The sequence below is a fragment of the Jaculus jaculus genome, chromosome 9 (genome assembly GCF_020740685.1).
Source record: "Jaculus jaculus isolate mJacJac1 chromosome 9, mJacJac1.mat.Y.cur, whole genome shotgun sequence".
In the NCBI taxonomy this organism is placed as follows: Eukaryota; Metazoa; Chordata; class Mammalia; order Rodentia; family Dipodidae; genus Jaculus; species Jaculus jaculus.
Genome location: NC_059110.1, coordinates 75353736 through 75379767, shown reverse-complemented (window position 1 = coordinate 75379767; position 26032 = coordinate 75353736). Strand labels below are relative to the sequence as shown.

Sequence of the window (26032 nt, the reverse complement as noted above, 5' to 3'; positions counted from 1 at the left end):
TTCCAGCTATTCACAGGATTATGTTGTCAATTTAGCACCTCAGGCTGGCCTGGAACTTGTGATTTTCCTGCCTCAGCCTCCTAAGTGCTGTGATTACAGCGGATTTCCACTGCCACATTCAGCTACTGCTTCAATTCATTTTTTTTTTTTCAAGGTAGGGTCTCCCTCTATCCCAGGCTGACCTGGAATTCACTATGTAGTCTCAGAGTGGCCTTGAATGCATGGTGATCCTACCTCTGCCTCCAGAATGCTGGGATCAAAGGCGTGCACCACCACGCCCAGCACTGCTTAATTGTTAAATGAGTAGAACAAAGGATTTCTAGATTTTAAAAATTATTGGGTAGAATAGATTTTTATATATTCATTTGTAAGCTGAGAAAGATAGAACAGAACCAGTCAGAGAGAATGGGCATGCCAGGGCTCCAGCTGCTGCAAACAAACTCCAGATACATGTGCTACTTTGTGCATACGGCTTTATGTGGGTACTGGGAAATTGAACCCCGATTGTTAGGCTTTGCAGGCAAGCACCTTAACCACTGAACCATCTGTCCAGTCCGTTATTTTATTTTTATTTTTTTAAAAGGAAGTATTATTTATTTATTTGAGAGCAACAGACACAGAGAGAAAGACAGATAGAGGGAGAGAGAGAGAATGGGCGCGCCAGGGCTTCCAGCCACTGCAAACGAACTCCAGACGCGTGCACCCCCTTGTGCATCTGGCTAACGTGGGACCTGGGGAACCGAGCCTGAACCGGGGTCCATAGGCTTCACAGGCGAGTGCTTAACCGCTAAGCCATCTCTCCAGCCCATATTTTTTTATATTATTATTATTATTGGTTTTTTGAGGTAGGGTCTCACTCTAGTCCAGGCTGACCTGGAATTCACTATGTAGTCTCAAAGTTGCCTTGAATTCATGGTGATCCTCCTACCTCTGCTTCCGGAGTGCTGGGATTAAAGGCATGCTTATTTATTGATTTATTTATTTGAGAGAGAGAGAGAGAGAGAAAGAGGTAGAGAGAGAGAGAGAGAGAGAGACTGAGAATGGGTGCGCCAGGGCTTCCAGCCACTGCAAAGGAACTCCAGATGCATGCGCCCCCTTGTGTGTCTGGCTTACATGGGTCCTGGAGAATTGAACAGGGATCCTTTGGCTTTGCAGGCAAATGTCTTAACCGCTAAGCCATCCCTCCAGCCCTATTTGTTTTTTGAAGTAAGATCTCACTGTAGCCCAGGGTGACCTGGAAGTCACTCTGTACTACCAGGATGTCCTCAAACTCACAGCCATCCTCCTACCTTTGCCTATCATGCCTGAAAATTTCTAGATAATTTGAAGAAATTTTCCAGATATAAACACAGGGGAAAAACAATATTTTGGGGTTCTTAGGTAAGATAATGTATGACTAGAGCTGGGCGTGGTGCCTCATACCTATAATTCCAGCACATAGGAGGCTTAGGTGGGAAGACTGAGGTGAGTTTGAGGTCAGCCAGGGATACAGAATGAGTTCCAGGTCAGCCTGGCTAGAGTGAGACCCTGCCTTAAAATAAAACAAGCCAAAGGGCTGGAGGAATGGCTCAGCAGTTTAGGCACTTGCCTGAGAAGCCTAACAACCCAGGTTCAGTTCACTAGAATTCACATAAACCAGATCCACATGGAGTTCATTTTAATAATAATTTTTACCTAGATGTCCCTCAACTGATGAGTGGATAATGAAGATGTGGCACATTTATACAATGGAGTTCTACTCAGCGGTAAAGAAAAATGAAGTTATGAAATTTGCAGAAAAATGGATTGACTGGAAAGGATTATACTGAGGTAACCCAGGCCCAGAAAGCCAAGCGCCACATGTTCTCTCTCATATGTGGATCCTAGCTACAGATGATTGGGCTTCTGCTGAGAATGAAAATACTTAGTAGCAGAGGCCAGTAAGTTAAAAAGGAGACATAAAGGGAAGAGAAAGGAAGGGAGGAGGGTACTTAATAGGTTGATATTGTATATATGTAAGTACAATGATTGAGATGGGGAGGTAATATGATGGAGAATGGAATTTCAAAGGGGAAAGTGTTGGGGTGGGGAGGGAGGGAATTAAATGGGATTTTTTTTAATAATCATGGAACATGTTAATAAAAATTTTTAAAAAAGAAATGAAAAAAATTTTTTTTAAAAAGCCAAAACAAAAAGTAAAGAAGGATTGGGGAGATGATACAGTGGTTAAAGCCATTTGCTTACAAAGCCTGGAGCCCATTGTTCAGTTCCCAAGCCTCCCATGTTCATTTGCAGTAGCAAGAGGCCCTGGAATGCATGCGTGGGCGCACACACACATATATACAAATAAATAAATAAATACTTAAAAACACACATGAGACTATATGATTAGGTGGGTGTCTGTGGTACATACCTGAAGTTATAGTTACCCAGAAGGCTGAGGCAGTAAGATCACTTGAGGCCAGGTGTTTGGGGCCAGCTTGGACAACAAGGCAAGACCTGGACCCTCCCCTTTTCTTAGACAGAGAGGGGGAGGGATGACAGAGAATTAAGGAGAGGAATTTGAGTGTGGGGAGATAACAGTGACCAACCATATCCTGTCCTTGTCTTTGTCCCAGAAGCCCCCAGGGTAGGAAAAGCCCCAAGAGGAAAAATGCTATCCCTTTAAACCTGCAGCCAAAGCTTGTGGCCCAAGTCAGAGGATCCAGCCAGAAGCCCACTTCCATGCTTATGGTTAGTTGCATGAGAATGCATGGGCAGGTGTTATGATGGTCAGACACATCAGCAGCCATCCTGCTCAGGGGCCCCTCCCATCCAGAAGGGAGTTTTCTTTTAGTTTTTGCTCAATAGAGTCTGCTTGCTTTACTATACTTCCTGCTAATTCTTCTTCTGTTTTATTTTCTTTATTTCCTTTTCTTTCTTTCTTTTCTTTTCTTTCTTTTTTTCTATCTTTTGGTTTGTCGGCATAGGGTCTTTAGCCCAGGCTGACCTGGAACTCACTCTAGTTCTAGGCTGGCCTCAAACTCCCAGCAATCCTACTATGTCTGCCTTCCCATTGCTGGGATTAAAGGTATGTGGCACCATGCCTGCCCAACTTCTGCTCTCTAATTCTTTTTATTTATTTTGAGAAAAAGAGAGGCAGACAGAGAGAGAATGGTACACCAGAGCCTCTAGCCACTGCAAACAAACTCCAGATACGTGTGCCACCTTGTGCATCTGGCTTACATGGATACTGGGGAATTGAACCTGGGTCCTTAGGCTTCATATCTCTCCAGCCTGGTTTTCTTTTAATATTTATTTATTTATTTGAGAGAGAGAGAGCGAGGAAGGGAGAATGGGCACACCAGGGCTTCTAGTCACTGCAAAGGAACTCCAGATGCATGTGCCTCCTTGTGCATTTGGCTTTATGTAAGTACTGGGGGACTGAACCTGCATCCTTTGGCTTTGCAGGGAAGAGTCTTAAGTTCTAAGCCATCTCTCTAATTCCCCATGCTCTCTAATTCTTTTTTGGATTGAGAAGAACCTGAAAAGTCCATTTTACAGTGTTGCCTAGGCTCCCTGTGTTTTACTAAATAAATAAAAGATTGAACCCAAGAAAGTGCACTTGAAAAATCAAACCATAAGGGAAGAAATGAAAAATTCACTGAGGGATGGAAGAGAAATTGATCAACTCTTTGAGAAAATAAAACAAATGGGAAGAGGTGATATATATGAAAAGGCAATTAAGAATCAGTCCAGGAGGGGCTGAAGAGATGGATGGATTAGTGGTTAAGAGGTTAAGACATTTGCCTGCAGAGCCGAAGGATCCTGGTTTGACTCTCCAGGACCCACATAAGCCAGATGCACAAGGGGGTGCATGCGTCTGGAGTTCGTTTGTAGTGGCAGGAGGCCCTGGCATGCCCATTCTCTCTCCCTCTCCTTCTTTCTCTCTCTAAAATAAATAAATAAGTAAATAAATAAAATAAAAATTTAAAAAAAAGAATCAGTCCAGGAGGCTTAAGTTCTAGAAAAGATCACAGAAAATGAAAAAGAAAAATAAACTTTCATTTCTAGATTCAGAGAGCCCACCAAGTGTCCAGTGTAATGGAGAAAAATAGAACTATGCATATCAGAACACCAGGCTCAATGAGAAAGGACTTCTAAAAGTTTCCAGACCAGTTGGGCATGGTGGCACACCTTTATTCCCAGCACTCAAGAGGCAGAGGTAGGTTTGCTGTGAGTTTGGGGCCAGCCTGGGATTGCAGAGTGAATTCCAGGTCAGCCTGGGCTAGAGTGAGACCCTACCTCAAAAAACCAAAAAAAACCAAACAAACCAAAAGCTTCCAGGAAAGAAGCTAAGGATCAGTGATTAGAATGATAAAGGTAATGGTGCACCCAGAGCCATAGCTTATTAGTAGAAAAACTTCAGTGGGATGGGTACCTTCCAGTGAGTTGTTGGCCAGGGAGGTTCCTGAAGCCCCCAAAACAATACAGGCCATTGCCAAGGTCCAGACCTAGATGGTAAGATCCAATTGCTGAAAACTCCACATGCTTTGGCTCAGGTCTAGGACTGAAAACAGTCAAAAGCCTATGGTGGGCGAGGTCACGAGCCCTAGGGGTATAAAGCCTACTGTTGTCTGGCTAAATGCATATGTTATGCTCACCAAACAGCCCTGTAAGCACTTCTCTTAAACTTAGTTCATACCCATATATTAATGCTGTTCTCACTTTGGATTAGAAAAGCTTCTCTTTTCAGATGGCAGTTACTACTGGGATGACTCAAAAGGCACCGTAGTGCTAAGAAGTGACAGAGGATACTCAGCATTGAAACACCTCTATCACACCTTCCAAGGCTCAGGGTCCATTGCAGAAGAGGTGGCAGAAAGAATGTAAGAGTGAAAAGAAGGGTAGGACACCTTATAATGCACTCTTCCAGATTCAAAATGGCCTGGATATCCATGACCTCACAGTGCCTCACACTATCTACACAAGACCAGTATAGTAGGAGAAAAAGATGATGACATCAAAATAAATGAGAGAAGCCAGGTGTGGTGGTACACACCTTTAATCCCAGCACTCGGGAGGCAGAGGTAGGAGGATCACTGTGAGTTTGAGACCACTGAGATGACCCAGTGAATTCCAGGTCAACCTAGAATAGAGTGAGACGTTACCTCAAAAAAATATAAATAAATAAATAAAAATAAAAGAGAGTGATTGAGAGTAGAAGGGGATATGATGGAGAGTGGTGTTGTGAAGGGAAAAGTGGGAGAGGAGAGGGAATTATCATGTATTGTCTATAATTATGGAAGTTGTCAATAATTTTTTTAAAAAGAGACTAATTGTGAGGGGGAGAGGATATGATGGAGAATGGATTTGTGAAGGGGAAGAAGCCATTATGGTTTATTGTCTATACTTATGGAAGTTGTCAATAAAAAAGTTTTTTAAAAAGAATGATAAAGGTCCTCTTAATAGGAACATTCCATTCTTAGTTTTTGAAGGAGCTGTATTTGGGTGAAGGCTAAAAATATGATTCCATTTTTCTTGGTGACTCAGTGAACTTAATTTTTTTTCTCTCACAAGACAGTTCAGTGTGGGCAGTTCAATGTGCCCCACAAATCACACAAGGACCAACGTTTGCAGTGTCGCCTGTGAGTATAGTCTGCAGTCTAGGGCATGGGAAGTACTTAGAGACCTGTGAGGGATGGAGAGTCTCTGCGTCTGACCTCAGACCTACAGAGTCAGAGTCTGTGCTTACAGATCCGCAGGGGGTTTGCATGCGCAATGAAAGTTGAGAAACACTGCTCTCGGGCTTCTTGCTTGCATGGTCAGAGCTGAGTTCCTGTTCCTGGGTTGCAGCAGGTGGGAAGGGGGAAGAGAAAATGTGGAGGAGGCAGATCTGTCTGAGGGGTCTGGATCACAAGTGGCCCACATTTCTACTCACATTCTACTGAAGAAAATTAAGTCATTGGTTTCACCTACCTGAGAGGTTCTAGAAGGTGCAGTTCTTCCTGAGGTGACCATTTATGTGCCATCACCATGGAAGAATAGATTTTAGGGGGTATTTAGAGACCCAGAGCTAAACTCTCAATTATGAAGGTACAATTTAAGACATTTTAGTATGTCTCAGGTTTTCTCAGGAAGTCATTGAAGTTAGACCAAATGAGGAAGCTATGGGATTAGAAACTGAGGCGCAAGTCACTCATGAAAGGTGACTGGGAACCACAATCTAATCATTAGCAGGACTCTGGACTCAGGGCTCTTCAAGGAGATGAATGAGATAGACATCTATTCTGTTTTGAATATAGGCTTTAGAAGAGAATAGGGCTCAATTAGTGATAAATTCAGAGAATAAGCAATTTTGAAAATGAGCATTGTTCAGTCAGGAAAAATGCAAGGTTGAATAGGAAGAGAAAAGTAACTGTGTTGGGAAGTGGCTCAGTGGTTAAAGGAACTTGCTTGCAAAGTCCTGATGGCCTGGTTTCTATTCCTCAGTACCGACATAAAGTCATATGCACAAAGTGGCACATGCATCTAGAGTTCATTTAGGGTGGCATGAAGCCCTGGCCTGTTACCCATTCTCTCTCTCCGCTTGCAAATAAATAAAAACAAATTTTCTTAAAAAAGAAAAGGAAGGTAAGCCAGCCATGGTGGCGCACACCTTTAATCCCAGCACTGGGGAGGCAGATGTAGGAGGATTGCCATGAGTTCAAGGCCACCCTGAGACTACATAGTGAATTCCAGGTCAGAATGGGCTAGAGTAAGACCCTACCTCCAAAAACAAACAAACAAAAAAAAAAAAAAAAAAAAAAAAGAAAGAAAGAAAGAAAGAAAAAAAGAGAGAGAGAGGAAGGTAATCATAAAATGTCACAAGAGTCAACTATAAATCTTTGCATAGGCATAATTAAATACTGAATATTGATCTAACTCCAGTTGACTCAATACTCTTGGGAGAACAGGGGTGTGGGCAGCATGGATAGCATTTCATGGTGATCAGGAGACAAAGAGAGCTCAGTCTTTGCTCTGTAGCAGGATCTCCAGCCTGAGTCTAATGGGCTACATGCACCTCATGATAGTTATCAGTGAAGCCTAGCAATTGTAAACTTAAACATTATGAGGGAAGCTGGGCATGGTGGCACATGCCTTTAATTTTAGCACTTAGAAGGCGGAGGTAGGTGGATCAATATGAGTTCAAAGCCACCCTGAGACTACATAGTGAATTCCAGGTCAGCCTGAGCTAGAGTGAGATGCTACCTCGAAAACCAAAAATAAAAATAAAAATAAATTAAAAAAAAAAAACAATTAAAAATCCCCAACATTACGAGGGGCTGGAGAGATGGTTTAGCAGTTGCCTGTGAAGCCTAAGGACCCATGTTCAATCTCTCTCCATATCCCATGTAAGCCAGATGCACAAAGGTAATGAAAGTGCACTAGGTGGCACAAGCATCTGGCGTTCAATTTCAGAGGCCCTGGCACACCAATTCTCTCACTCTGTCTAAAAATAAAAAAGAAAACATTTTGAGTTAGTTCTTTTTGTAACTTGATTGCACAGCTCTAGAGTGTTAACTTTATAGTTGATGCAATATCAAAATATTGGACATACCTGTTAGATGATGTTGAAAACAAACATCAAAAATATGCTAGGGGGCTGGAGAGATGGCTTAGCGGTTAAATGCTTGCCTGTGAAGCCTAAGGACCCTGGTTCGAGGCTCGGTTCCCCAGGTCCCACGTTAGCCAGATGCACAAGGGGGCGCACGCGTCTGGAGTTCGTTTGCAGAGGCTGGAAGCCCTGGCGCGCCCATTCTCTCTCTCTCCCTCTATCTGTCCTTCTCTCTGTGTCTGTCACTCTCAAATAAATAAATAAATAAAAATTTTTTAAAAAAATGCTAGGGCTGAGTGTGGTGGTGCACATCTTTAATCCCAGCACTCGGGAGGCAGAGGTAGGAGGATCCCCATAAATTCGAGGCCACCCTGAGAATACAGAGTGAATTCCAGGTCAGTCTGGGCTACAGCAAGACTCTACCTCGAAAAGAAAAATGCTGAGGAGATGGTTCAGTTGCGTGCACTTGCAGCAATCAAGAAGGAGCAAATAGGACTGGGAAGATGGTTCAGTCGCTAGAGGGGCTTGTTTGCAAAGTCTTCCAGGTAGAGTTCAATTCCCCAATGCCCATGTAAGCCAGATGCAAAAAAGTGGCACAAGTGACTGGTGTTTGCAGTTGCAAGAGGCTTTGGCGTGCCTTCTCCCAACACACAAGTAAATAAAATAATAATAAAAAAGAGCAAAACAAGTATGTTGAGAAATGTGAAGGTAAATGTTGAAGAAACATAAATGAAATGAAAGAAATTACTTCTGAGGAGAAATTGGGAAATTTGCTTTTTATTATATTTTTTATTTATTGTTATCTGGGTGTTACAGCACTACCTAGCATCTCCCTTTATTTTTGCAGTCCTGGGGATTAATCCAGGGTCTAATACATTTGCTTAAAATGCTCAAGATTCACACCCTAATCCTTACCTGACTCTTTCTCACTTTAGCCCAGGCTGACATGGAATTCACTATGTGGTCTCAGGGTGGCCTCAAACTCACAGTGATCCTCCTACCTATGCTTCCCAAATGCTGACTCCCCCATGCCTGACTTTATCTGACTTCTTAAACTATACATTTATTACTTTTTCTTTGTTTGTTTTTTTGAGGTGGGGTCTCACTTGAGCCCAGGTTGACCTGGAACCCACTCTTTAGTCCCAGGCTGGCCTCAAACTCACAGAGATCCTCCTACCTCTGCCTCCCAAGTACTGATATTAAAGGCGAGCATTACCATGCCTGAAACCTTTATTACTTTGAAAATGAAAAATGGGCTGGAGAGATGGCTCAGTTGTTAAAGGCCCTTGCTTGCAAAGACTGTTGACCCAGGTTTGATTCCCCAGTACCCATGTAAAGCCAGATACACAAAGTGGAACATGCATCTGGAGTTCATTTGCAGTGTCAAGAGGATTTGGTATACCCATTCTCAATTGCTCTCTCTCCCTTTCACTCAAATGAATAAGTAAAAATATTTTTTAAAAGAAGAAAATAGCCAGGTGTGATGGTGCACACCTTTAATCCCAGCCCTCAGGAGGCAGAGAGAGGTGGATCGTCATGAGTTTGAGGCTACCCTGAGACTACTACATAGTGAATTCCAGGTCAGCCTGGACTAGAGCAATACCCTATCCCCCAGAAAAAGAATAAGAAGAAAAAGAAGGTGGAGGAGGAGAAATGAAAAATAAATAAAGAGCTGGGCATGGTGGCACATGTCTTTAATCACAGCATTCGGGAGGCAGAGTGGGAGGATCACTGAGAGTTCGAGGCCACCCTGAGACTCCAGAGTGAATTCCAGGTCAGCCTGAGCTAGAGTGAGACCCTACCTTGAAAAACCAGAAATAAATAAATAAAGAGCTAAATGTGGTACACATTTACAACTCTGTAATCCCAGAGTCGAGAGGTTTAGGTTAGAGGATCAGGAGTTCAAGGTTAGCCTCAACTACATGTCTCAATAAAGCAAACCAAGAAGAGTGAGGAGATTGAGACGTTTGTTAGCATGAAAGAGACTCAAGACTGAAGTTTTTCCTTTGATGTCTTCCTTCTTTCATTTTTCTTTCTTTCTTCTTCTTACTATTTTGTTTTGCTTTTTTGAGGTAGGGTCTCACTCTAGGCCAGGCTGACCTGGAACTCACTATGTAGTCTCAGAGTGGCCTCAGACTTGCAGTGATCCTCCTACTTTTGCCTCCTGAGTGCTGGGATTAAAGGCCTGCACCACCACACCCGGCTTCGTTTTTCTTTCTTTTTCCCTGCTTCCTTCAATGAAAGAGACTTGTGTGGGCTTATTTACTGTGGAGGAAAAGCCAGTAGAGACAGACAGAATTCAGAAGGGGCAGGTTTGATGCGTCAAGGTCTAGAGGTGGGAGGGGAGGTGTGAGTACAGGTGGAGGAACTGGCTTGAGCTGGAGAAGGACCTTAACCTCTGAGGTGTAGGAGAAGCGGTGTACATACCAACGTGCGGGGTTTGGAAGTGGGAAGCTGAAATCACTCATCGCATTGCCTGATCTGTGAAAAGTGTGATAAGTCACTGAGCTGGAGGAAGGTGGAAAGTTAGGATGGGAGCATGACAGGGAGTTGACCAGGGACATGAAAGTATATGAAGAGTTAATAAGTACAGACAGTCCAGTCTAGCTTAGAGACCATCAAATTTTCAGTCACCTGAAATGCATATTCAGGTCCCAGCAAAGGGACTATATCTAGGATGTATTTAAAAATATTTTTTGGGCCAGGCGTGGTGGCGCATGCCTTTAATCCCAGCACTCGGGAGGCAGAGGTAGGAGGATTGCCATGAGTTCAAGGCCACCCTGAGATGACAGAGTTAATTCCAGGTCAGCCTGGACCAGAGTGAGACTCTACCTCGAAAAAATAAAAAATAAAAAAAATTTTTTTGGGGGCTGGAGAGATGGCTTGGCAGTTAAGGCGCTTGCCTGCAAAGCCAAAGGACCCAGGTTTGATTCCCCAGGACCCACATAAGCCAGATGCACAAGGGCGCACGTGCATCTGGAGTTTGTCTACAGTGGCTGGAAGCCCTGGCACGCCCATTCTCTCTCTCTCTCTCTCTCTCTCCTTCTTTCCCTCTATCAAGTAAATAAATAAAAATAAGACATTAAAAATTTGTTGAATGAAAAAATAATCTTGGTCATATGATTTCTCTCTTTAGCAGTGCTGAAGGGGTTTTATGACAAAACAACAATTAAGAAGATATTTTGGGCTAGTATGGGGGCACACACCTTTAATCCCTGTACTCTGAAGGCAGAGGTAGGAGGATCGCTGTGAGTTTGAGGCCAGTCTGAGACTACATAGTGAATTTCAGGTCAGCCTGGGATAGAGCAAAGCCCTACCTTGAAAAACCAAAAATAAGTAAATAAAATAAATTTTAAAATAAAGACAGTTTAAAAGGATTATAACTGATTACCTTAAAATAGAAAAAAAAATGTATGTATTAGTCAGCTCAGCACTCTGAAGCTCGACACAGGAGACCAGCCTGGACTACAGAATGAAGACCCTGCCTCAAAATAAATACAGCAAAAATACCTTGGAACTAGATCGAGATGATGGTTGTGAACACTGTAAAAGTACTAAATACTACTGACTTTTGTACTTGAAGATAAAATAGGAAACTAAATTAAAATGCAAGAGATATTGACAAACTAGAAAAAAATACTTAAATTATACTACAAAGGGCAAATTTCTTTCTTTCCTTCTTTCTCTTTCCTTCCTTTTCTTTCTTGTCTTGGGGTATTGGGTATGCTAGAATAGCAATCTACCAATGAGCTATAAAACCAGTCCTTTTTTTTGTTTAATATATTTTTCATTCACTAATGTATACCAATTGTGCAAAATAATGAATTTCATTGTGCCATGTCTCATGCACTCTGATCATATTCATTGCTCCACTTCCCTCATATCCCGCCTTTCCTTACCTGTGAAGCTTTTCTTTGCTAATAGTCCTCTTCCTGCCCCTGTAGATTCCACATATGACAGAAAACATGTGATACTTGCTTTCTGCATCTGGCTTAGTTTACTTAACATTATGCCCTTTGGTTCCATTCATTTTCCTGCAAAAATGTGATTAGAGTGTACTTTTTTGCATGTGAGTATGTGGCATGCTACATATGTGTGTGTGTTCACATGCACATGTATGTATGCATGTGGAGGCCAGAGGTAGTGTGTGTGTGTATATACACATACATACATACATACATACATACATACATACATACACACACATATAAATATTCCCCATGGAGTTGTGGGCTATGAATTGTGAAAGCAGCAGTCAGTCATTGTGTGTGTGTGTGTGTGTGTGTGTATTGTTATTTTATTTTAGTTTTTTCAAGGTAAGGTCTTATGCTTGGTCAGACTAACCTGGATCTCATTCTGTACTGTCAAGCTGGAGTCCAACTCACAGCGATTCTCTTACCTCTGCCTCCCAGGTGCTGGAATTAAAGGTGTGCACCACCATCCCCAGCTGTTTTCCACTACATTTTTCGAGACAGGTCTCTCACTAACCCAGAATTCACTGACTTAGCTAGCAAACCTTAGGCATTCTCCTGCCTCTTCTTCCCAAGCACTGGGATTTAAAGTGTGTGTATCTCTGTCTGACGCTTATGTGGGTGCTGGGAATCTGCACTCAGGTGCTCATGGCTGTACAGTAAGCACTTACCTGACTGAGTCATCTCCCTCCTCTCTTGTACTTTTCAACTTTGAATTTACTTATTTATAATTTATTATTATTTATGTGTGTGTGTGTGTGTGTGTTGGTGTGCCAGGGTCTCTTGCCACTGCAAATGAACCAGATATTTACACCACTTTAAAAAAATATTTTTATTTATCTATTTGCAAGGAGAGAGAGAGGAGGGAAAGAGAAGAGAGAGACACAAAGAGAAGATGAGAATGGGCACACCAGGGCCTCTTGCCATTGCAAATTAACTCCAGGTACATATACTACTTTGTACATGTGGCTTTACATAAATACTAGGGTACTGAACCCACACCATCAGGCTTAGCAGGCAAGTGCCTTAGCTGTTGGGCCATCTCTCCAGCCCCTTATACCACTTTTGAATCTGGTTTCACATGGGTACCAGGGAACTAAACCTGGGTTGGTAGGGTTTGCAAGCAAGCACTTTCAAACACTGAGAACCTAAGAGTTCTTCATGTGCTAAGGAAGTTAGCTGTGCCTGTAGCTCAGCAATAAAGTGCTTGCGTGCTTAGCATGCTCAAGGTCCTGGGTGTGATCCCCAGCACTGTCCCACCCACCAATCTTCTCCCCTGAAAAAGAAGAACAAACATCAGTTCAATAAGTTGGATTCATCTTCACTCATTATCAAAGAAGTGCACATTAAAGTAGATAACAGTTCTGAGAAGAGAGTTCAGCAGTTAAAGACACTTGCTTGTAAAGCCTCCTGACCTGGGTTTGATTTCCAGGACTCATGAATCTGGAATTCTTCGAAATAGCAAGAGGCTCTGACTCACCCATTGTCTTTCTGCAAATAATAAAATTTTAACAATAATATTTAACCTAGATTGATGTGGTTAAAAAAAAAGGTGTTGGGCTGGAGATATGGCATAGCGGTTAAGTGCTTGCCTGTGAAGCCTATGGACCCCGGTTCGAGGCTCGGTTCCCCAGGTCCCACATTAGCCAGATGCACAAGGGGGCGCTCGCGTCTGGAGTTCGTTTGCAGTGGCTGGAAGCCCTGGCGTGCCCATTCTCTCTCTCACTCTCTATCTGCCTCTTTCTCTCTCTGTCACTTTCAAATAAATAAATAAATAAAAATCTTAAAAAAAAAGGTGTTTATGCTCTGTAATCCAGAAACTTTCCTTCTAAGAATGTATCCAAAAAGGGGCTGGGGAGATGGCTCAGTTGGTAAACACGAGGACCTGAGTTCATATTACCAGAAGCTGGCAGGGGAGTGCATTCCTACAGTCCCAGTGCTGGGGAAGCAGAGGCAGGAGAATCCCTAGGGCTTGCTGACCAGCTAGTTTAGAAAAATTGGAGAGATACAGATTCAGTGAGAGATCCTGTTTAAAAAAATAAGGTGGACTGGCTGGAGAGATGGCTCAGCGGTTAAGGTGGTTGCTTGCAAAGTTTGATGACCTGAGTTCAATTCCCCGGTACCCACATAAAGCCAGATGCATTGTGCCACACACATCTGGAATTTGTTTGCAGTGGCTGGAAGCCCTGGTGTGCATTTTCTCGCTACCTCTTTGATTCTCTTCAATTTCTCCCTTCTTGCAAATAAATAAGTAAAAATTTTTTAAAAAAATAAGGTGCAGAGTGATTGAGGAAGACACCCGATGTCAACCTCTGGCCTCCATATGTACACACACACACACACACACACACACACACACACACTTACAAAGTACACTTCACACATGCAAGAAGATATCTTTAAAGGATAATTATAACACCCTTTGAATTATCAAAATAATAGACACTCAACAAGTTCATCAGTAGGACACTGGGAACCCTAAATAACATTTAGTTAATAGGAAGTTGTTCTTTAAAAAGGAGGACATAACGGTGTATGCACTGCTTAAGGAATGCTCTTCTAAATTAGCACTGTGTAGAAGTTGTTGGTTTGCTATCCTCGGTTATTAAGATAAGACAGTGAATACTTCATAATGATTGCCTCCAGGAAAGGGAAATGAAAAGGTGGGGAACAGGCAGAAGAGAGCTTGCTTTTTATGGTTTACTATTTTTTACTGTTAGGCATTTTTTTTTTTCAAGGTAGGTTCTCACTCTAGCCCAGACTGAACTGGAATTCACTATGTAGTCTCAGGGCATGTATTGCCTGCTAAAACATGTCCCCAAATAGAGATTTCAAAAAATTATGGGGTTGGCCATGGTAGCATATAGGTCTTTAATCCCAGCACTAGGGCAGTAGAGGCGGGAAGATCACCATCGAGTTTGAGGTCACCCTGAGACTGAATGGAAGCATAGGTAGGAGGACAGCAATGAGTTCAAGGCCACCCTGAGACTATAGAATAAATTCCAGGTCAGCCTGGGCTAGAGCAAGACCCACCTCGAAAAACAAAAGGCAAAAAACAAAAAAAAAGGAAGCATGCTTGGAGGGAGAAAAGAGAAAGTATGTATACATAATAAACTTTAAAAAAAGAATTGTGAGTTATTATAAAAATGCATTGTTCTCAAAAGTGTGTGTTAATTAAATGCCCATAGGCATGGGGTCTTCTTGGGATTTTGTCTTCAAATCTAGGATTCTGAGCCCAATTGTGGATCTTTCTTGTCTCCCAGAGGGTTCTGATTGGTCCAGGGAAGTGTGAGGTCCATAGACTTAGAGATGCAGATGCAGCAGGGTCTCAGGAACCAGAGATGCTACAGGTGAGGGAGAGGAACTAGCTTCTCTTTGTGGCATCACATGTGGGCAGAGTAGGCTGCTTCTGTGTGGGGTAATCAAGGTCACTGGCAAATTGGCGGCACTTAAAGCCTGTGGGTAAATAACTTAATTACATTTCATGAGCTTTTAAAAAAATCACTTAAAATACTTCTGTATATGGCACACGTGCACCATGTTGTGCATGTAGAGCTCAGAGGACAACTTCAAGGTGTCTGTGCCCTTCTTTCTTTGAGATAGGGTAAGGCCAATGAATTCCTAACTACGTGGCCCACAGGATCTAGCATTACATGGGTGCTAGGGAATCAAACTCAGGTTAGCAGGCTTTGCAACAGATACATTTAACCACTGAGTCATCTCCTCAGCCCATTTCGTGAGCTACAACATAGATCAAGGGCCCCTGCCAGTTATCCCTCTACCTTACCAGGACCTGCCTGACTTCCGGACTGCTGTCCCAGTCCCTGATCTGAGTCCTTGGAACATGCTGCTCCTCCTTTCTGTGGGTTGCCATGGTGGGGAGCTCATCCTGCCCGTCTCCTAACTCATCACTCAGCTCTCTGCTTAAAGGTCACTTTCTCCAGGGAAATCATCACCAACCCCCAGCTTAAGTCATGCTCCCTTGCACATTCCCATGCTTCTGCTCTTGGGACACAGGGAGTGTAATTAACTAGGGAATGACTGATTTAATGTTTGTTCTGGTTTTACTGCTATGTTCCCTATACCATACCTGACACACAGTAGGGACTCAAATCAAGATTGTTCATAGGAGTGGAGCCTCAAGGAGCTGCAGTGGGAGGCGTGACAGAGGTGAGAAATGTCTGTGCTCTGTCCCATCCAAACCTCAGGGATTCACCAACTCACGTCACAAGAGCCAGATCCTCGTGACTTGTCTTCTGCTTGTGCGACATCTGTCTAGTTAAGCATGCAGATGTGGTTCCACTGAGTCTCAGGAATGGACTGCTTGAGCAGCCCTAAGGAACAGTGGAAAGAAATCCAACTAGGTCGCAATGTGGTCATGAGCTGTCAGCCACCACAGGGGAGAACCCTATTCTACCAGCCCAGCCCCAGGGAGCAGCCAGTCTGCAGGAAGTTAGTTATTATTTCTTCCCTACATGACTAAGTTTACTGTGTGGCTTTACCAAGCTATACCCTTGAGGGTGCATGACCAAATCAAGTTCCAGTGTCTACCTTGGAACATAGGCATAGTAGCCAGTCAGTAAACATTTATTGATAGATAGCCTGTGTCAGGTGCCCTATGGATACAGAAAAGCATCATGGTGGGCACACTGCACTCTTTCTTTTTGTAAGCAAGTGCCTTTTTAAAATTTTTTATTTATTTGAGGGAGAGAGAGGAAGATAAGAGAATGGGTGAACTAGAGCCTTCAGCCGTTGCAAATGAACCCCAGACACATGCACCACCTTGTGCATCTGGCTTACGTGGATCCTGGAGAATTGAACCTGGGTCTTTTGGCTTTGCAGGTAAGTGCCTTAATTGCTACGCCATCACTCCAGCCCACATTGCACACTTTTTTGCATTCTGTTGAGAACACACACACAGACTCGTGCCTATTAAAAGGTTTATTTCTTCTTTATGCTCAGAAACAAAAGAAAAGGCCTTGCCCCACAAGGTCTCATCTTTTAAGGAATGGAGGCAGAGTGTGACTGAGGGTTGAGCTGGTGAGGCAGAATGTAGTTTTCCTTACTGCCCCCCCCCCCCCATTTTCAGTGTTCCCTTCTCAAAAAATTAGATGTGAACACAGCTTGCCACCCAGGGGAGGGGGGCCTGGGGAAGCAGAGCTGTAGTCAAAAGATTAATGCCCACTTTCAACAAGCAATGGGTCCAGTGCGTTACTTTGGGGAGTGGGTGGGTGGGTGGGTGGAAGGGAGCATAGGATTTGGTTAAAGGAAGCTGCCCAATGGAGGGGAAGAAGAAGAGGCTGGGACATCCCCACCCCCAACTACAGCGGGGTCTTGGTCCTGCCCCTACCTCTCCCAGCACCATCCACTCCCTTCTTCCAGCCCCCCTTCCTAGCAGAACTGGTCATCACAGTCATCGTCCTTCATCCCCTTCAGCCGGAGCCGGGCGAAGTCCTCAAAGACAATGTCGTCGTCTGTGGCATAGCTTGGTGGTAAGACAGGAGGGTAAGGGAAAAGAAGGTAAGGATTTCTGACTCTTCTTTGGGCTTCCCACTCTGCCCCCAAGCCCACAGATGGGTTTTAGTAGTAAATGAACTAGAGCAATTAGCAAGAGACAAGAACAGTGGTGATAAGCAGTCTCACTAGGTCACCTGACCTGATATGTCAACCACTCTTCTCCTACCAAAAGAAAGTCAACACAAAGCCCTCCACAAGGTATAAAGGTGGATCTACTGAGGATCAAAGAAGCAAGGTAGGAGATGGGTTTCTTTCTTACTTGGTATCGAATTCAATGAGGTTGGTATCCACAGGGACGTCTGTTTCCCGGGTGACTGAGGGTAGAAAGGGGGAGGGGGCACAAGAAGGATCAATGTTTCTCCACTAGCTTTGCTTCAGTCCCTCCCTGCAGGGGGCTTCAGGTTGGGTGAAGTGCTCACCTGACTGGGGTCTGGGGAGGGTGATGTGGTCATGGGGCTTGGGATGCATAAGAACAAAAGGCAGCTCCACCGAGGCATCCCTGGGAGGGGGAGAGGCCACATGAAGAGGACAATGACCACACCCCCATGGATCCACAAAGAACCACTGACCAGGCTCCCCTACCATACTCACCCGCCTCGAGACACCACCAGCTTCACCTTGACTCTGTAGGATACTAGGATTCCCAGCACCTCCTTGTTGGCTCCCTCTCTCACGCTGCCAATTTTGGGGGAGTTGAGTTGGCGGGGGGTCAAGGCCCATTGCCTTGTCACCTAGCCCACTATTGGGGCTCCAGCAGCATCCACCTTTACAGACATGGTGGCCACCGTACCACAGCACTCCCCTGCTCACCACCCTCCGAGGGCTTCCTGTGTGCTGGTTATAGCCAAACTCTCTGACTCCTCCCCCACCCGTGCTGCTCCCCTCACCTCCCACTTCTCCCCTGCTGTGGGGCTTTGCAGTTACCCAGTGCTCTGGGTCTTGGGCTGCTCCTGCCCAAAGGCACAGTGGCCCTTATAGTTCTTACACATGCTGAGACAGTCCTCTTTGAGTTTGCAGTTAATGCCTGGAACTCACTCGGCCAGCATATCCACACCACCTCCTTCCTCCGGGTCCTTCATCGTTCACCTTTCTTGGCCAGTTTAAAATCAATACCCTTTCTGTAGTTTGTATCTCCTAGCTCTGCTTGCTTTTCCTATTTAACACTTGTCCCTCAACACGCTATATAGTTTACCACTTATCTGATTGTCTGCCTTCCCTCCTCTACGCTGTAAGAGGTTTTTGTCTCTTCTGTTCACTGATACCTCTCTGGCACCTAAGCAGGATCTGGTACACAGCCGGCACTGAACGGAAGCTCGTCCCCTGGTCCTTAGCCATGCCCTTACATGGTGCTGGAAGCCAGGTTGGTGTCTTCATGCTTGAGCTTCCCATCCAGGGCAAGGCCACGCTTCTCCCGGTTGTCACTGAGCAGCGGGGTTATGGTGTACACCTTACAGAATGTGGAACTGGGAGATACCTGGTCACTGGCAGACAGGGACAAAGGGATAAAACTCTTGGAGGGGCTAAGTGGGGTGGGCATCCTATCATTCATAGGTAGCATCTCTTCCCTGTTCTTTTAAAAACATATCTATTTATTTATTTGCAAACAGAAAAAGATTGAGAGGGAGAGAGACAAAGAGAGAATGGGTGTGCCACAGCCTGTTGCCATTGCAAATGAACTCTAGATGCATGTGCAACTGGCTTTACATGGGTACTGGGGAATTGAACCCTGGCCTTTAGGCTCTGTAAGAAAGTGCCTAAGCTACTGAGCCATCTCTTCAGCCCCTCCCGGTCCTTTTGGGCAAGTTATGAGGGGGTAGGTTTTGGCTCATTCTGCTCTAGAAAGATAACAGCTTGGAGCCACCTGGATGTAGAGGGACATCCTTAAAGAAAACCTGCCCACTTCCTCATTTTCCCCCTAAGTTTGGGTCCCATGCCTGTTCCGTACTCACTCTTGTTCAAGCTGAGCCACAGGACACTTATACTGCGCGGTACTGAAGAGGCAGATGTCCGCATACTGTCTCACTGTGGGGCAGGGGAACAGAGCAGCTCTGGTTGGATCACAAACTACCCTTGTGGCACAACTCCAGACCACATGAGGCGAGTCTCCCAGCCCACCTGCTACCCCTGACCAACATTCCCTTCTCACAATAAACAGCAGGGCTGCATAGCACTCTAGAACAACTGCAATTCTCTGTACCCGGGTGCATCTCCCACATTGGGTTATGGCACCAGCTAAGATGGCAACAGAGGCCACTTATTGAGGGACTCCCTCCCGCATGCCTGTGCCCACCCCCACCCCACCCCACCCCCTACCAGAGACTCTGATCTTCTTGACGGTCTTGGTGGAGTTGTTGGTGACGTGGACGTTGACACTGAGGGGCTCCCCGTGGTAGTAGAGCTTTTGAAGGGAGGGCATTACATGAACTGCACCTGTCTTGTCCTGTGCCAGTCTCGGTGTGCTACCTGACAAAACCTGCTCGGGCCCTCCCCCAGTTCCACACCCAGCAAGGCACGACTTTAAAAAAAAAAAACCTCCCTCCATACTTCCTGTGGCTCCCCTCCCTCCCCCCAGGATCCGGCTTGTCGGTGGCATCTGTGTCACCCTCTCACACCCCACCTCTTTGTCCAGGGAAGCCTCAAGGTGCAGGGACCGGTCAGACATGAGGAAGTGGCGTGTGGTTTCGGCTGAAGGCTGGGGGCCGGGCGTCTCTGGGGCAAACTGCACCTTTCGGATCACAAGCCGCACAGAGTTCCTGGGGAAGGGGGCACAGAAGAGGAGGTGTCAGGTTTGGATAAACCCTGATTCTTTCTCCCACAGGGGGGGAAGCAGGGAGGGAGTAGTTAAGCCACTGAGAAGGTTGCTTCCCTCACCTTTTGTGGCTTTTCTCTTCTAGTGATTTGGCACAGAAGGCTCGAATCTCAAAGTCTACCCCGCAGGCCTTGGGAAAGGGAAGAGAGGCCACATCTCACCCAGGGCTCCCGCCACCACTCCCTTCCTCCTTGCTTCCCGCCTCGGGGCATGGCCTCTTGCCCTGTCATGGTGTGAGGAGTGCGGGAACGATTCAGTCTGGCACTGGGCAGAGCCTAACTCATTGCAGTGTGGGGAGCACACCTATACCCCAGTGCCCGCAGGTCAGAAGAGCAGGAGGTGGTGTTGCAGGTACATGACCACACCACACCCCCCCACATCCGCGGGGGCCTCTCCCTGTCCTCGGCCCCCCTGCCGGTCCCCCTCCAGCTCAGCTGTAGGTCAGACTCCTGCGGAACCCTGTGCTGCTCACGTGCCCTCAGAGCTGCTCCTTCTATACCTTCCCTGTGTCCTCTGGTCCTGGTTGCAGTGTAACAGAGCAGGGCAGATTCTGGGGTATCTGTGACAAAGAAAAGTAAAGGAGAGGCTTCAGTCCCCTCCACAGACAAGGTACTCGGGGACAAAAAAGGAAAAGGCCCAGGAAGGAGGCCGGGTCTAGGACTTCTTGAACACAGGGTGACCTTGAAGGGAGATGAATCCAGGGTCCCCATCTTATTTTCTCTCAGATCAGCTGGTAACAAGTGTCTCACCCCATGTCAAACCCATGTCATCCCAGACTCCATGCCCTGCAGTGTGGAGGGGGAAGGTGGGGCATCCTCACTGTGAAAAAAAAGGGGTGGGCGTGCTGGCCCAGCTTCCTCAGCAACCGGTCCTGTAGGCGAGTGGGGGGCCGGGGTGGATTAGGCATTGGGGGGAAGGCCTGGTAGGTGGCAATGAACAGGTCTTTGCGGAAGGATAAGCCCAGCACATCCAGATCTTCACGGCCATAGCGAAAGGCGCAGGTGAGGGTCACAAACACTGGCAAAGGAGGGTAAGGTGAGGTAATCAGGAGTATTATTTTTTCTTCACATCCCCCTGCTCCCCAATACCTAGTCAGCCAGCCCCTTCCTCAGCAGTACAGACTTCCCTGAATCCTGTTTCCACCTCTCTGGGACACCCTACCAATGCCAGCCCATCACATTCCCCCCCCGCCTGTTTCTCCTTGGACTTGGGGCCTGTACCTTTGCGGTCCTTCAAGTAGTCAGGATCTACGAGCACCACACCATCTAGAAAAGAGACACAGGGCCTCACTTCCTGAAGAAGTATTTCCCCAGTTCCTGGTCCCAGGGAACTTCTCCTTTGGGAGGCGGACCAAGCTGTCCCTTTCAGGCAAACTTACCCACAGGATCCACTTTGTCTAGGTGGTCTACAAAGTCCCGCTTGCCCAAGTACACGGTGAGCTGAGGAGATCAAGGGCCACAGGGAAGATTGGGGAGGACCATGACAAGCCATCAGACTCCTCAAGGGTGGTTGCCCTGCCCTGGGATCCCCAGGCCGGCCTATCAGGAAGGAGTTTCTCCCAGTCATGATGGAAGATGAGGTTGGCGGGCTTTCCTAAGACTACCCAACCAAGCTTTAGGCTTTTTAGCTGTTCCTTTATCACTTTTCATGCTTCTGTGCACCAGTTCAGGTGTGTGTGCATGTGTGTGTGTATGCTTGTATGTGTGTTTAGCTCCTCAGGCAGGACTCATACAGACTAGCCAGTTAGCAGGTGGCCCCTGGAGACCTGGAACAAACAAGCCATAGCTTGAAGAGCTGTTAGTTTTTCCTAGCCACAGGCTCTCTGGGTTGACTCTCAAGAGCATTATGTGCTTGCCTACCTAGCCCTGCCGCTGGCTCAGGCTGAGCAACATTTGCGGCTAGGGGCTTCAGGAGGGAAGGAAGTCAGCTTTCAGCTGTCACAGGAAGTGGGGAGCTAGGGGTTGGGGATCGTCTAGGCTTTGACAGGGCCCCATGAGGATCAAAAGGGTAAGTACTGTGGGTGACTCACCTTGCAGTTAGGGCTTGACTTCTTGAAGACCCTAACAAAACAGAAAGGGAGACCCCACTGCTTCCCTCAGACTCAGCAGGGGACCTACCCCCCCACATACCAGCAGCTTATCCCTCCCAAGTCTGAGAAGCAGAACTCACCCTGGCCCCCTGGATGGAGCCTTTGGGGCTTTGCCCAGCTCTCCCCCACCCCCTACTTCTTCCACAAGGTTCACGTGGCAGCCCCTGAAGCCTGTAGTCAGATCAAGTGCTTCCCTCATCCTTGCTTCATCCTAACTAGCCTCCCTCCTTCTACAGTAATGGCCACTGGTTGTTTCCGGAATGACCCAGGATCTTCCCAGGAGACCTCCTGGAGAAGGGACCTGAACTGGGTTGCTGCCAGATGTGTGGATTAGATTTAACAGTTCCCACTGGCCTCTAGCTCCAGTGACATCTGGGGTGACTTCTGAACAATGGTATTGAATTTTTTCCCTCAAATGGTTTCTACTGACTATCCAACTATCCAACTCTGACCCTATCATGAACCTCCCCATTTTGAACATTGGCAGCTTAATAAAGAAAGTCCATTTGTCTTTTAAGGCTTAGTTCAAACATCATCTCCTTTAGAATGCAGGTAGGTCCAGACCTCAATCACTCCTTTTATGGGGTCCCTGCCACATTTTTATTTTTTTTGAGGTAGGGTTTCATTCTAGCCCAAGCTGACCTTGGAATTTACTATGTAGTATCAGGCTGACCTCAAACTCATGGCGATCCTTCTACCTCAGCCTTCTGCTGGGATTAAAGGTGTGCACTATCACATCAGGCTTATTTAATATTCGACCGAAGGACTGAAGTCCTAATAGCTTAATAGAAACAGAAGTCAAGAATTTTATGTAATTCACAGAGAATGTAGATGGTGGAACTCAGATCCAAACTATGGCAGTCTGGCTCCTACTCTTAATCACTAAACTGTCAGACTATCCCCCGTATTGAACATTCACAGTTCAAGTTGAAGGGTTTTTTTTTTTTTTACTCAGGCATTGAGACAATCTAAGCCTGGCTTCTACCCACTGCTGGGCGGGTAGGGACTGTCTGGTGACCCCAGTGCTCTGGCCATTCATAGGCCAGTCCTTCCAATCCATTCTGCCTTCGCTTCAACTCCTGGAAAAGCTCCCCAGATACCAGAAAACAAACTGAAATCCCATCAACTCTTCCATCCCTCCTCCAACCCTGCCACCTTAGTTACTGCTATGAGTTCATTGCCCCTTCTTTCTCAAAGGGCAAGCAATCCAAATGTCTATGGCAAAAGGTATGGAGGCCCCTGGGGTAACCCTAAATAATAAATATAAATATGGACATGGTGGTAGCTAGAGTAAGTATCATTCCTCTGTTCCAACTTGAGACTGACTTCTAGGGCACCATCCAGTTTCTCCCTCCCCTCTGGTTCTGTTTTTCCTCTTTGTCTTGGTGTATCCTCCCATTAGGAACCCTGGCAAAAGGCTGTGACAGCCACAATCAGCCAGATGGAGTGAAGCTCTAAGTCAGTTGCTCTGGAGCAACTAGAGGACACCTACCCACCTGCCCTTTGCATTCTAACGCAGCTAACTCTTGCCAGGCTATGACATGTACACACTGACGCTGGACAAGAGGTAGAGTATGGGAATGATCAGTGAGGTGTCCAGGGTGGGGGTAGGCAGCTGAAGTAGATGTCCCTTTGCATTTCCGGCTATTCTCTCCATTTCCTGTGGCCGAGAATCTGATGGTAGGGGATTATACCAAGTCAGCAGTCTCTTCGGCCTATCTATTCCCCTTCCTGAACCACAAAACGGAAATTGGGGGGCCACCCTCAAGTCAGTGACTTCCCCTTTCTCTGGGATGTTTAACCCCAAATCTAAGAGGTCAATTTTGCGTCTGATCATCTTGCTCAAAGCTTGTTCTCTTGACCAGAAACCCGAGATCTCTTACTCTAAGGGTCTTGAGAGTGGTGGGGTTGATCTGACGTTTTGCAGAACAAGGAATAGTTCAGGACCAGGTCCTGTTCTAGAACCTCTCTACCTTGGGGCATACAACCCCAACGTTTTCTCTTGTTCCTACTCCCCTGGGACTCAGGCATTCACCCCTTACCCCCTTGGGGATGTTGGGTCACAACAGGAAGTAGATTTTGCTAGAGACCAAAAAAAAAAAAAAAAAAAAAAAAGACAGAGAGAGAACTCGCATCAGTGGAAGGAGCCTCAATTGCACAGAAAACATCTGGGGAGTGGAAGCATGTCCAGGGCAGATACTACCTCTGTATCTTGAGTTTCATAGAGGGTCCCTATGCACACTGAAGATGAAGCTGTTGCTTCTAGCAACCTAGGGGAAGACAGAAGTTTGGAAGCAGAGCTACCTGGCCCTCGGGACAGGTAGGGGCAATCAGCCTGTCGCTGGAGTACTGGACAGGAGGCTTTTCATTGGTTGGGCATGAGTCGGGGCGGGGGTTCCCTCTCTCAGCATCCAGTCTCCCCGTACCCTCAGGCCGTCCACCTGCTCCTCCTTCCTTTACCCTTGCATCGCAGCCTGTATGGAGAACCCAGTCCGTCCGACTGCTACATCTCTGCGAAATCCCCGACGTGTGCTTCCCGATGCCTAGCAGCTCTTGCTTCCTGCAGGGACTAGGGCACTCAGCACCCCCCCCCCCGCCCCTCCATTATCCTTAAGAACCCAGGCTGGCGGCCCCATGGTTACCCCTAGGGACCCAGCAGTCCGGCCCCTGGATCTTCACCCTAGTGTCCTAGTCTACAGACCGCTCTGGCACCCCCGTGAACCGCAGCTGCCGCCGCCCCAACCCCACCTCCCTTACCTGGTCCCGGGTTTCTCCCCCATGGTGCACGCGCCCGCCGCCCGCCCGCCGGGTTCGCGGCTAGCTCGCAGCCTTTGCGCCCGCTGCCAGGTCCCAGCTCCTCCCCGTGCCAGTGCGCACGCGCGCCCTCGCTCCTTCGGCGCTGCCCCTCCCCTCGGGTCCCCGGGAACCAGGACCAGATGCGTCAGCCGGATCCCGCGCGCCGCCGCGCTGCCCGCCCTCTCCCCATAGGCGCGGTGATCGGCTCCACCCCTCCGCCTCCGCCTCCGCCCTCCGTCTCCCCGGGGGAGCCCACCCGTGCGGTCCCTACTCCTGCTCGTTCCTCCCATCTCCCCGCCCCGCTGCAGACCCTTGGCAGCCCATTGGGCCGCTTGAAACGGAGGCGTCTGCATTCCCGCAGATCACAGTCCTCTGATTGGCTCTGACTATCCAGCCTTACAGGGGTCCCGCCCCTTTGTTTGCTTTCGGAGCGGCGGTGGAGGCGAGGAGGGTGGTGGGGGCGGTGGGATGAGCTCAAACACAGTCTGGGATGGAGGACGCGGGGTTGCGCACGTGGGTGAGTGGTATCTGCGCGCTGCTCAACCCCGAGCTTGCAGCCTTGTTTAGGCTGCCTTCCTGCTTTATTGTGGTGTGTCAGCTCCCCCTGGTGTGCATCTTCGATTTTTCTCAGGGTCACTTAAATTTTTTTTTTTCTCAGATTTTCCGTCTTCTGTATCCAATCCATCTCAGCTGTTGTCCACCCACTCATCCATCCATCCCTCCATCCCTATTTTATGCTAGTCACTATGCCAAATACTGGGAACACACGTTAATTACCATAGCCAAGCCTTCTTGGGTCACTTGAGATGTATTGAACAGTACTATGAGCCCAGGAATGCTATAATAGAGGTATGACTCAGAACGCAAAACTGAAAGCGCTTGGCCAGCGCAGTGAGAGGAGAGTGCAGGCAGTCCAGAGGAAAGGAAATTTGAGGACAATTGTTCTGAAGGATGAGCAGAAGTGGGGAAAGAGTCTCCCAAAGAGGGAGACAGGCAGGGCACATCCTGGGCTGGGGTGCATGCAGGTTAGCTAGCAGGAGAGAGGACCAAGGACAGGAACAGATCAAGGAGGAGCTTGTAGAGAGGGTGAAGAGCCTCAGGAATAGGGTGGTTTTTAATTTTTTTTACATCCATCATCTTTATATTCTCTGTCTCTCTCTCTGCATGCGTAAGTAGTGTGAGTGTGGAGGTCAGAGGACAACTGCAGGTGTTCGTCCCCAGTCTTCACCTTTCACCTTGGGTGAGAGAGCACCTCTCTTGTCTGCAGCTAGAATGCCAAGACACAGCTAGCCTAG

At 46.8% G+C, this 26032-nt stretch overlaps 1 protein-coding gene across 3 annotated transcripts; it reads right to left on the bottom strand.

The window, feature by feature from the left end:
- Positions 1–16452: 16452 nt before the first annotated feature.
- Arrb2 (arrestin beta 2) lies at positions 16453–24779 on the bottom strand. 3 transcript variants are annotated; one of them, XM_045159382.1, is made up of 16 exons: positions 24699–24702; positions 23984–24023; positions 21882–21912; positions 21231–21291; positions 21073–21117; positions 20673–20869; positions 20352–20411; positions 19915–19982; positions 19661–19796; positions 19357–19441; positions 18993–19065; positions 18387–18524; positions 17635–17718; positions 17463–17542; positions 17303–17357; positions 16453–17011 (listed from the first exon to the last, which is right to left on the bottom strand). In XM_045159382.1, the coding sequence occupies exons 6-16, from the start codon at positions 20757–20759 to the stop codon at positions 16918–16920; spliced, it is 960 nt and encodes a 319-aa protein (XP_045015317.1). In that variant the 5' UTR covers positions 20760–20869; positions 21073–21117; positions 21231–21291; positions 21882–21912; positions 23984–24023; positions 24699–24702; the 3' UTR covers positions 16453–16917. The 3 variants fall into 3 exon arrangements, with proteins under 3 accessions (XP_045015317.1, XP_004666979.1, XP_045015316.1); XM_004666922.2 differs by lacking the exon at positions 23984–24023 and having other exon boundaries at positions 24699–24760; XM_045159381.1 differs by lacking the exons at positions 21882–21912; positions 23984–24023 and having other exon boundaries at positions 24699–24779.
- Positions 24780–26032: the final 1253 nt, after the last annotated feature.

Bases quoted from the DNA above. Each gene is read 5' to 3' on its own strand.
- Arrb2 (XM_004666922.2), bottom strand. From the start codon at position 24,721: ATGGGGGAGAAACCCGGGACCAG. The intron at 19,983-20,351 runs GTATAGAAGGAG...CCCTTTCCCAAG, and splicing joins GACCAGAGGACACAGGGAAG to GCCTGCGGGGTAGACTTTGA. The intron at 19,797-19,914 runs GTGAGGGAAGCA...CCCCTTCCCCAG, and splicing joins GAAGAGAAAAGCCACAAAAG to GAACTCTGTGCGGCTTGTGA.